The following is a 12,383-nucleotide window of genomic DNA, read 5'->3' as shown; positions in this document are numbered from 1 at the left end:
TTATTTGATGTCCTGCAGAAAGTGGGCGATGTTCATATAATTCTTGGTGGCGATTTTAACGCTCGGACAGGCACAGATGTGGATTTTGTAAATGATGATAAAGCCGAACACTTAAATATAAATTTCTTTGATTTATGTGTGATAGTCTCAATATTACTAGGCATTCATGTGACAAAAAAATCAACAAATAGTGCCGAAAATTGTTGGATCTCTGTGCAACTTTGAATCTGAATATATTAAATGGAAGAGTGGGTCGTGATGCCGGTACAGGTGATTTTACCTATATCAGTTCCACAGGAACAAGTGTGATTGACTATATTATTGCTTCCAGCAACCTGTTTTCTTTGTGTGATAGCTTTAACATTGTCTCGAGAGGGGAATCCCCCCACTTACCGGTCTCATGTTCATTTCAATCACGTGTTCAGTCGGCAGCACATGCAGAGAGGCAAGAAGCACGTGCTGGTGCAAGTGCCAGTTATAAATATATGTGGGACACTGACAAGCTGTCTGATTTTAGGGACAACCTTATGTCCCCAGGTATCCAGAAAAGTGTATGAAACATCAATACGGTACTTGACCACGAATACCCTGTACCCAACAAAATCTGAATTTGTTTATTTTAAGACCCATGACGGATGAAGTTCTTTTAGAAACTATCATGCAATTTTGTATAGAAATGTGTACATGACACGTAGAGGGGACAAACCGTGGAAGGCACAGCGCAAGCACGCATGCACTGCACGTTCTGTAGTAGGGGAAATGACAGAGCGTTAGAGGGGCCGTCTCATGATCATTTCAGTCGCAATCTGACTCGCTCATGCCATAGATCTCGTCGTCGGAACTGCTGGTGCCTGAACCGACTGCCACTATTATAGGTTGGACTGTTGCTGGCCGTAGTCCATCTCGTGACCAATACCGTGGCTCGTCAACGACTGTGGCCACACAACGCCTCCATGTTTCTACTGTTACCCGACCAAGGGATTCCTTTACGAGTTGTTCAACGTCTCGTTATTTGAACGTTGTGTTCGATCGTCCAACGTCACCCTTGACGGTGCCCCATACCAACTCGATTGGATTCAGGTCGCAGTGATAAGGTGGCAGTCGTAAGACAGCATGACCCTGACCCTTGATGTAACTGTCAACTTTATACACGGGGTCAGGTTTCATAGTTTTGATGATTTCATAGAGCTGTGGTTTCGTCGCTCGAGAAGGAAAGGTAATGTTCCTCCGTTGCCGCCAAGTAACCATGTCTCCTTTATGGTTATTAGAGGTTGGAGTCTTGCTTTCTGGATCCTGCACACTATGATACGGTGCATTGTCCATGACAATGAGAGACTTGGTAGGCAAAGCAGGGACTAATTTATCTTTCACCCACTCCAGAAATACATTGCCATTCATTTCTGTGTGGTAGTCCCTGTTGTCTTTGGCCTTGGCTCTAAAGACGAGGTCACAGTCTGGGAGAAAACCCTGACTAGCAGAACCAGCATGGAGAACTATGAGTCTTTCACCCTTTCCCATTGGTAACTTTCTACCAGACTCCTTACAGTCACCACTGGGTACCCACTGACTGCTGGCTGTGTGTGACGCATTTACCCATGTCTCATCTAAGAAGACGGGCTCATATCCTTCTTCACGTTTCTGCTTGATGGTACGAAGGTAATGATTTCGGAGACGAACAATGTCAGACCGTTCACACAACACAGCCCTATTTTCTCCAGTTATCTTTTTGTATTTGTAACCAAATGTATGCAACAGCTGCCATAGTTTGTACTTTGTAACACGTAAATCATGGTCAGTTTCAAGGTGTTTCTTCAAAATTCTTAGGGACAGGTACTTTTAACAATTGCACGTCTGACTTGATCCCTCTGAAAACTGTCTAATTTATCAACCTTGCGTGGTTTTGACATGTTCCCTACCTCCTTGGCCTGACTATTTGTATCTCGTCGAATAACAACATTTTTCAGTTTCTGAGGGGACATACCAAGAGCTTTTGAAGCTCGTTTCAAGAATGTATTAATTGCATAAAAAGGAATGTATTAATTGCATAAAAAGGCTTTGCTCTTTCTGCTTCACTTCTAAAGAAATCATACACATTCAACATCAACTGTTTAACATCTGCTGAGTAGCGCATCTTGTCATTGAATGAACACGGTCACTGTGTAGCACGTGCAGACCGTGCTTGAGCTGTTCCTTCCACGGTTTGTCCCCCTACGTGTCATGTACACATTTCTATACAAAATTGCATGATAGTTTCTTAAAGAACTTCATCCGTCATGGGTCTTAGAATAAACAAAATTCAGATTTTGTTGGGTACAGGGTATTCATGGTCAAGTACCGTATTGATGTTTCATACACTTTTCTGGATTTCGAGTTATTTTGCAATTCATCGTTCTCATTTGGAGTCAAACGGACTGTAGCTATGACTGATATTGATGCAGCTATAGACAAACTTACCACAGCTATATGCTCCGCAGCTGACTGTATGAAAAGGGATCTGTTCATAAAACCGAAGTCACAACCTTGGTATGATAAGGAATGTGTTTACTTCAGGATGGAAAGAGATAGACTTTTGAAAGTATTCAGACAACTCAGGGACAATATATCTCTTCAGAACTTTATTACAGCCCGTAATCTGTACACAACTATTCTTCGGAACAAAAACAGACTTTATGCTGAGAAGATCAGAGTTAAATTATTGTCACACATTAATAATGCTAAAGATTTTTGGAGAATATTGAGAGATTGTTCATCATCTAGTTATAATATATCACCTATATCTACAAGTATGTGGTATGAGCATTTTAATGATTTGTTTAATAGTTCTGTTTATTCGACAGGCCCACATGAAGATGATGGTGAAGTTGACAATGAGTGTTTTGATGACGTTGTTGAACCATGTGTAAATACCTTAACTGATGATGTCTCTAAGAATATTCTAGATTCACCTATCTCCCGAGAGGAAATATTAAAAGCAATTTCACAGCTTAAATGTTCAAAGTCTGCAGGGTTGGATGATATAATACCAGAGTTCTTTGTGGCTGCTCAGGATATTTTAGTCCCATATATTGAACTTGTCTTTAATATTATTTTTGACACAGGTAATTTTCCACAATCTTGGTGTACTGGCATAATAATTCCATAACATAAGAAAGGTGATACCTCCCTACCCAATAATTATAGAGGAATAACTAGTGTATCTAGTAAACTTTATACTTCAATTTTAAATAACAGGCTATCCTTTTGGTCCAGTGCATATGATAAAATTGTGGAATCCCAAGCAGGTTTTAGGAAAGAATACAGTACAATAGACAACATTTATATTTTAAATTCAGCGTTATTTAGCAAAAAAGCATGGCAAAATTTATGCATTATTTGTAGATTTTAAAAAGGCTTTTGACTAGTTGATCGGTCTAAATTGTGGTCTATATTAATGCAGCAGGGTGTATCCACCAAGTTTTTACTTTCTTTAAAGTCTATATATAAATGTGTTAAGGCTAGTGTAAGGTCAAATAATATTTTCTCTGAAGAATTTCATTGTCCTCTTGGCTTAAGGCAGGGATGCGTCTTAAGTCCATTATTATTTTCTATGCTTATAAATGAGTTGGCAATGGATATAGAATTACAGTGCCGTGCCAGTTATATTCGTACGATCCATAACGGTTTATAACCGTCGCATATTTTACGAGCACAAAAATGTTTCGCGTAGCGTCAATTATACTCGGAACCATGTTAAATTTGACATGACGTCACTTTGATCACGTGGCCGTCACGTGATGTCCTTCAAAGCGTCGTCTGCTGTTTAGATCAAAACATACGATAATCAGTGCAAACATGGGGAGAAAATCTAAGGAATTGAGTGGTGATGTGAAAAGAATAGCGTTAAAGTTAAAAGAAGAGGGGAAAAGTTATCAAGCGATTACTGACCTGTTGGGGGTTCCCAAGTCTACTTTGGGTAGTATTTTTGCTAAAGTTCAGCGAACGGGTTCGGTAGAAAACATCCCGAGACAAGCTAGACAAAAAAAGTTGTCCGACAGAGATCGCACCGCGCTGTTCAGATTCGTTAAAAATAATAGACAGAGACCTTTGAAGGACATCACTGGTAATTTCAATTCGGTGAGAGACCAACCTGTCTCGAAAAGAACAATTCAAAGGGAATTACACCGAGAAGGATTCTACAGGTGCATCACAAAAAAAAGATGGTTGTTAGGGGGGTGAACAGAAGAAAACGTGTCTTGTGGTGTCGGAGTATGAGGAAAAAAACTGTCAATGGTTTTTGGAAAAATGTAATCTTTACTGATGAGAGTCAGGTGGTTATTGGAAATAATAATCGTGTATACATTTGGAGAAAGGAAAATGAAGCCGATCGACCCGAGTGCGTGTGTCCCCCTCGAACCAGGAAGTTGAGTTTGATGGTGTGGGGGAGTATCAGTTATCATGGTGTGGGGACTTTGGTGCGTGTAAATGGTAACATCAATGCCCAGAAATACATAGAAATTGTGGACAATAATTTGTGGCCAGTAATTTGTAGACATTTTCCAGACAATAACTATATATTCAAGACGACAATGCGCCCGTTCATAGGGCAAATATTGTGAAAAAATTCATCGCCGACAATGCCATTAACACGATGGATTGGCCAGCACAATCACCGGATTTAAATGTTATAGAAAATGTTTGGCTAAAACTAAAGAAAAAACTACAGGACACTGTAAACGACATCACTAACCAAGATCAGCTGTTTGAAGCGATCCATATCACTTGGCAGGACATTGAGCTAGACTTTATTCGTGGCCTTTATGAATCTATTCCACGCCGGATATCTAAAGTTCTAACTATGAAAGGGCATCTTACCAAGTATTAAGGTATGTAGATAATTTTTTCATTAATAAATGACGCTCTGTAAAAGCGAGTCGATATGTAAACAAACGGCGGCCATTTTGGATCGTACGAATATAACTGGCACGGCACTGTATCTTGTTCAACAGGCTTACAGCTTCATCCTGAACTTATTCAACTATTTTTGTTATTATTTGCAGATGATGTTGTTTTGCTTTCTGACACTGTATATGGTCTTCAGAAACGTATTGATACGCTAAAATATTTTTGTGATACGTGACACGTACGTTCTTGAATCCAAGACACTGCAACAGTTTGCACATCCTTAACCAACAATCTAGTTACGTGTTTCTATGTAAGGTATATATTTAGAAAATAATAAGCAGATGAAACACTCCTACGCTAACGTCAACAAACACATGCTCTATTGTTTCCAGACAATGCGTCCAGTAAGTGTGTGCGCTACTTGTTCTGTGATTTATCCTGGAGAAATACATATATGTATAATTTATCTGTGATATATTTACGATGTAAAAAAGGCCTCTTGCGAAGATAAAAAAACAAGCTAGAAGTCATTTGGGGCTTGTGCTCAACTGGTTTCATCATGTACTGCAGTCGTCGTATGAAGGCTGAAAAGGCTGACGTGTCACCGCCTGTACGGATTGCTTGTATAAATATCTCGATACTTGTCCTAGTGGCCAGCTGGATATCAGGCTATTCGAACCTAACACGACCATTACATTAGCCAACCAACTCAATCCATTACACACTTCTATCAAACGTGTCCCCGATTCCATATATAACATAACTGCCAATCTGACCTGATATAAATGGTATAGACTAAAACAGTCAAACAATGAAAACATCAATTATATGCAGTATGGTATGTTATATTTAGCGGAGTAAATGAATACCAGATACATTGTGCTTTTTGTAATGTAGGGCATACTATGCTCTGCACAGTTGCTACTGTAACTCATACTCAAATGTTGAGAACAATATGTACATACAATTTGGATATTCACTTAAGGATTGACTGTGTATTTTTTTCGGTTCATTGAGGTATGAATCGAAAAACCAATGTGTAAACTGTATGAATCCGCGTAGCGGATTCTTACAAAAGTTTGCACATTGGTTTTTTGGATAACCACTTAAGGATTGACTGTGTATTTTTTTCGGTTCATTGAGGTATGAATCGAAAAACCAATGTGCAAACTTTTGTAAGAATCCGCTACGCGGATTCATACAGTTTGCACATGCTGTCGAATTTAATTATAAGCATTGACTGTGTATTCTTTTCGGTTCATTGAGGTATGAATCGAAAAACCAATGTGCAAACTTTTGTAAGAATCCGCTACGCGGATTCATACAGTTTGCACATTGGTTTTTCGATTCATACAATGTTCATTGGACCTGTCAGTTAAGACAAGAGGCAAAAAGACAGACTGTAACGAACTGGAAGAAATATGTCCGGGAGAAGGCGGCTGTTTCAAATTACATGGTCAGTTACCGCCAGATTCAAACATTACTTCCCTGATAACGGTAAAACACAGTTGGAAAAATGCTAGTTAGAAAGGAAACCCGAAGACATGAAAGTTGAACCGAGGCGAGCAGGAAAAAACAGGCGAGCGAGCCTGCACGTTTGCTGTTTCATTCATTCTCGGCCATCGGTTTCAATGGGTAGTTTGGACAATGCATATGCATGAAAGTCGCTAAATGTCCTGTGCATGACGATACACGTGAGCAGAAAGGGAATCCCTCGGCTTTGATATTGGGATTCCCCGACATTCCGGTAATAAAAGTAGTGCGCCTCGGTGGGCGTGGCTTAATTTTTTACATTCATTGGGAAATGAATGCAATAACACGTGACCAATTCAGCTAATCAGAATACAGGAATTTCAATGAACACAACGAAAATTTAATTATATAAAGATGTACAAAAACAGAAAAAAGTTATATATTACAATCAAAACCTAAAATTTAAACTCAAACCCATTTATTAAAACATGCTTCAAAATAACCATGAATGGCTGGGTTCGAACAATTAACTTCAAGCAGTTGTTGCATATCTTTCTCAATTTGCATATCATGTTTATTTTAATACCATTGCACAACCAAACCGAAGGATAAGAGCTTTAGAGAAGGTGAAGTGAAGAGGGGTTTAACGTTTATTGCAAGATTATTGCACTTATATAGCTACGTGCATCCACGTGTGTGTGTGTGTGTCTGTCTGTCTGTCTGTGTGTCTGCTTGTACTAGTTCGGACTGATTTGTGGTGCTAGCCCGCTGAGATAACATGCCGCAGTTCCGACAAGTCCTTGTTTAAGCCCCTTAATGCCGACCGCCAGACATGGTAACAACAAGTACCATATTTTACCGTCCTTGGTATGACGCGGCCAGGGATTGAATCCAGGAAGTTCTGCTCTCCCGGTGGACGCTCTACCACTAGACCACGGATGTCTTCGAGCTTTAGAGAAGATGTATCACAGTGGACATTATGAGGCCTTCCAAAATTGAAAGAAACATATTATAACAGTTTATGCTTCATAAATGTTGTTTCATGATGAATACATTCAATAGTTCAGTTGTAATGAGATTCCACTGTAGTTATAACTAAGACTATGTCATGTTTCAAATTTTCAGTTATCTTAAGTAAGCTGTGCATCCCAATGTGCTCAGTTTGATGTCATATTATTTGCTACAGTTTAGGATTCAGCTTAGCTTGTTTGGCTTAACACCACTATGAACATTATTTAAACTCCTTCAGTGTTAATTGTTTGATGGGAAGTAATGGCAAAGTTTACATGAGGCACTGAAGGTTCCGTCATTTTGGCTTCCAGGGGATTTGGTTGTAGTTCAGTCTTTTTCCTATAAAGCATCTTGATCAGCAGTCCGACTGCCACTGCTGCTTCGGCCACACCAGACAGAGAACCACCCACAATGACGCCAACATCTGGACTCTTGTTTGGATGTGACGTCTGTGACTGATGTGATTGGTGTGCCGCGTGGCGTCTTAGGGTCGGCACAGTTTGTGTCAATACTGATGCTGCTGCTGCTGCCGTTGTTGTTGAAATGTGAGGGAAGCAGACAGACACAGGAGACTCGTTATTTTCCTCATCAAAGGTCTTCAGAGCAAACACGTACTTTTTCCATGTGGCCTTATTTGGAATCTTAAATGCTATTCGCTCGGTTGTTCCAGCCACTTTGGGTATTAGGAGCCCGCTCAGTATCATGCCTGACTCCACCTTTGGAGATGACGTGAAGTTCGTTGTTATCTGTGCTTCAGACTCTGCCATCCTAATGTCATATCGGCTTGCTCAAACACACATTGGATTGGTCAGGGTTGTGTCGATCATATGGTCACATGCATCTAGATGATGGCCTAAATATGGGAAAATAAGGTTTGCTAAGAATTGACTTCAATATTTTTGCGTGTTTACAGGTATAAACCTAAAAAACGGCGTACACACTATATATCCGCTTAGCCGCTTCTTGTAAATAGATAAATCTGCAATAATAGTTTCATAGACTGCTTGTTCATAAAATGTAGACAACAAAACGAGATCAGATGCAACCCAATCCCCGCTCATCCTGTTTCCAGTCAATCGGGAAACAGTTGGTGGCTGACTGTATTGTGTTACGCTCTCGTCACACACCTGTCCCACTGCGGCCATCATCTCCAGGGGATGTCCACGTCAGTGTCACGGTTCGTTTAACAGCATCATAACTGTCGACCTGGAGGTCCATCACCCCGGCTGGAGGTGTGGCTCTTCTGTGGTCTGCTCTGCCATTGGCTGGTGGGGCAATCGATGAATCCGGGAGGTCTGCCACAGGAGCCCAAAACATGACCTCATCTCGGAACTGTGACAACGGTGAAATGCAAGTTCTGATAAGTATTTTGTTTTGCAAAAATGCTGCATGATTAATTATAAAAAGTATATTTAAGGCATGTAAATGGTCGGTCTTGTTGCAAGCTTTCTTACTGCGATTTCTTTGTTTCAAAACCCAAGTGGACCAAACCACGACACCTTGGGGCGCTAAACTGTAAATGCAGCTTTGATGATGAAGACAACTGCAACATCCACACAATAGGCATCTTGTCCATCGACACATGTCTGTTAATTAAGCTCAAACTAAATAACTTGATACTTGGGCACAGCGAAGGAATGATAATTATGGCCGCTGTCAGCAACAACTCAGCTATGTTGAGGCGACCTGTAAACAATTGTGATTGGACCAGGCAAACCAGTCAGTGAAATCATGATCACCGTTCCACGTCATTAAGTATGATACAGAGCTGGCCGACCGGCCAACTGGGGCAGCATTTTCACATCAACGGAACTCTCATAACTAGAAATCGTGAAACGACACTACAACATATATCTAAGTCTAAAGTTGTAGTTTGCGAAAGTATTGAACTCACAAGTTTGTCGATCACTGCTGTTTCTGTGAGCTGGGTAGACCGGTAGACGCTAATCAACACACACATGCAGGACCTCTTCGCCATAACTGAGAAGGCCGACATACACCAGGATGTCCTGTGTCACGCGTGTCAGGCCCTCCACTGTAAACTGTTTTGTCAGACTGTCGGAAATGCTAGAAAACTGCTTTTTCCCTGTTAAAAAAAGGATATCATTTTTCACAGACTGTTAAAATATCGAGTAACTATCGATCGACCTACCTGTGGTTTGAAGTATTTCAGTCACAAAGAGTCCTATCAGCAAGTTTACAGGAGACAAATTGAACGAAAACAGGAAGTTCACAATTATTCTAAGTCCATAAAGGGATATATCATAAAGGGATATTAGACAGCTTTGATACAAGGTGATTAGGCCTATAGTGTACACGCTTTATGAGCAGAAGGTAACCCTGACTTGTAGTAGAATTTGGGAGGAATTAAAGACATAATTAATGTTTCCCAGACTGCACCAACTATTGCTCTCTCAAGATGGGATTTTGATACACTGCGCCTGGCGATGACTGAGCACATTTCAGGGGGAAATATTCCATCCTGTCTATGAGGTCACATTATCTACGAGCCATTCATAACTATCACAGTCAGGGCGTCCAGATAATTTACCTTGATGAATCATTCCACTGACTACATGTGCCTAATGGCAGATGGACAAAAAGCACCCATGGTACATTCAGGTAAAGGTAATCGTGTCATTGTTTTGCACTCCGCAACCCATGATATTGGCTTATTGATGGATGTGTGCTAGTTTTCGAGGCGAAAAAGAAAACTGGTGATTTCATATGGAAATTATAGGAGGTGATGTGTTCATAGACTGGTTGGAACTTCAACTATTGCTCATTTTAAACAACGTCAGTGTCATTGTCATGGATAACGCCAGTCAGACATTGTGAGCTCAACCCTGTTGTGCCTATCTTGGATAAGTATAAAGGGTTTGTGGAAAGACATAACACAACATTCAAAAGTACAGATTCATATTCATCAGCGGAGATAAATGCTACCTCAAGAAACCATCTGTAGAACAACAAATACTTCTGGATTCCAAAACCGAAACCTTCCAATTCTCATCCCGTTTCATGGCTCAACATTCCATCATGTTTCCAAGCAAATATAATGCAGTACATATCCTAAATTGCTACCCCATCAACGCACATCAATTAAGTACAATAACAGCAATATTTTGAGGCCACCCCCAACTCGGGGGACATTTGCACCTGTGAGAATGCATGGGACGGTGTGAGGTCATCACCTCAGGACAGGTGTTACCTCAGGTTATATGCCATTTCTCACATGCAGGCTAGATTAGGTCAATTTGCGTTATTTTAATATATGCTCTTTTATAGTCCTATTACTCGTATTTATTAAATGAAGCCAGAAAAGCATTTTTCTAGCATTTCCGGCAGTACTTTTTAGTCCAAACATGGGTATACTTAGTGAAGATCATCTTAGTTTAGTTATAACATATTTTATTCTAATGAAAAGGACTGGGCACACATTATCACAACTTAGAACATCCCCTCCCACAGATTCACATGTATGCATATTTACAATACATTAAATGACAGAAAGGAAAAGAGAAATAGGGAAACATGTACATTAACATTGCTCACTCAAACAGTTTTGTTGTCTTTATGTACATTCTTAAAATGGTTTCGTTCAAATGAACATGTCAGCTACATTGCCAACTAGAAACAAGTCAATATTAGCATCACTCGTATCTTTCACAAATAACAATTGTGAGTGCATCAATTCGTTTCAATTTTAGAACTGGACACTCAATGAAAACATTATATCAATTTTTCACAGTGGTTGTCACATGGGCAGTTTGGATACTCGTTTAAGTCTTTTCAATATAAATAAAATTTTAATTCACTGTCACCATGTCTCAATTTTTGTATGTATCATGTTAATTTTCTGAGATCAAATGAGATAATAGTGGAACTGTAGATTTGACTTTCCTTAAACTGGATTGAAATCGCATGAAAATCGTTCCACTTCCGTGACATGATGTTACAGTTTTGAAGACAAAGGTGTGTAATATGAGGAATATTGTTAGTATCAGGCAAAATATCATCTCAAATTTTAATATTGGAATAGGTACTGCAAATGTATTAGTACTGGCAACAGGAAAAAAATCCTGCATAAATACAGACAAATTTGTAATATCCACCTACAAGATTTCCGATCTATGGGTATATAGACGATTAAACGTTGGAGGTTCATAGAGACGCAAGATATATATCTGGATTTCAACTGTTCATTTGGTTTGAAGGTTATGTTTATCATTAACCATAGCCCCGATGAAGAGGCAAACAGCAAACTCAACACCGTGTTGTAAAGAATCATCTTTGCTACAACAGTTCTAGTTCCACCAAATAACCTACCTGTACCAGGTGAGTAGTTGTTACCTGTAACCTAGGATCATTATCCCCAACATGGCGAGTGCAATGCAGTATATTCCTTATCATGGCATCATGCGTCACTGGTCTATTGAAGGAGCTGTCTATCTCCAATGCCGTAATGTCAGCGACTGGTGGGCTTAACGTGTAATAAATGTACAGAATGTACAGAGTTCATGCAGTCAGTTCCAGACAACTCTTAAGGATAATTCAATTTCTGAGTCTGTCATTCTATGTGACATTCCCAACACTCAAGGTATATCAATATGACCTGTAAATAGTGAGTGAGTGAGTTAGAGAGTGAGTGTGTGAGTTGGGCATAACGATGATTTTAGTATCATTCCAGCTCAGGGCAGACCATTTCACATTTAGGGGGGCCCGGTTTTTAAGGGTAGAGTAATGTTGTTTTTTCTTCATTTTGGGGGGCTCGTCACGATATGGCTGAAATATTGCCGATGTGACGTAAAGCATTACCTCACTCACTCATTTTGGGGGGATGAGATTTTTTCTTATAAGCAAAACGCAGCCATTAGGAAAGAATGCTCAGGTGCAAGAAATATTAGAAGCCAATATAATTCAGTCCAGTACTTCTTAAAGCACTCTCCCATTGTCATGGGTAAAAACGGGATAGCTCTTTGCTGTAGATCATAGACATCTCAATGCATTTACCAATT

General features: G+C 39.9%; 1 protein-coding gene across 1 annotated transcript; it reads right to left on the bottom strand.

Annotated features, from left to right (window-relative positions):
- Positions 1-8,426: 8,426 nt before the first annotated feature.
- On the bottom strand, positions 8,427-9,536 carry LOC125380996. Its single transcript, XM_048396848.1, has 2 exons — positions 9,260-9,536; positions 8,427-8,697 (listed from the first exon to the last, which is right to left on the bottom strand). Exons 1-2 carry the CDS (start codon positions 9,359-9,361, stop codon positions 8,485-8,487), a joined length of 315 nt encoding a protein of 104 aa, XP_048252805.1. The 5' UTR covers positions 9,362-9,536; the 3' UTR covers positions 8,427-8,484.
- Positions 9,537-12,383: the final 2,847 nt, after the last annotated feature.

The sequence above is a fragment of the Haliotis rufescens genome, unplaced genomic scaffold (assembly GCF_023055435.1).
Source record: "Haliotis rufescens isolate VD_foot unplaced genomic scaffold, xgHalRufe1.0.p SCAF_1, whole genome shotgun sequence".
Taxonomy (NCBI): Eukaryota; Metazoa; Mollusca; class Gastropoda; order Lepetellida; family Haliotidae; genus Haliotis; species Haliotis rufescens.
This window is presented reverse-complemented; position numbering and strand designations above follow the sequence as displayed.

Excerpts from the sequence above, each read along its gene's own strand:
- LOC125380996 (XM_048396848.1), bottom strand. The coding sequence starts at position 9,361 with ATGTCGGCCTTCTCAGTTATGGCGAAGAGGTCCTGCATGTGTGTGTTG. Across the intron at positions 8,698-9,259 it reads CAGCAGTGATCGACAAACTT|TTCCGAGATGAGGTCATGTT; the intron begins GTGAGTTCAATA and ends CCGTTGTCACAG.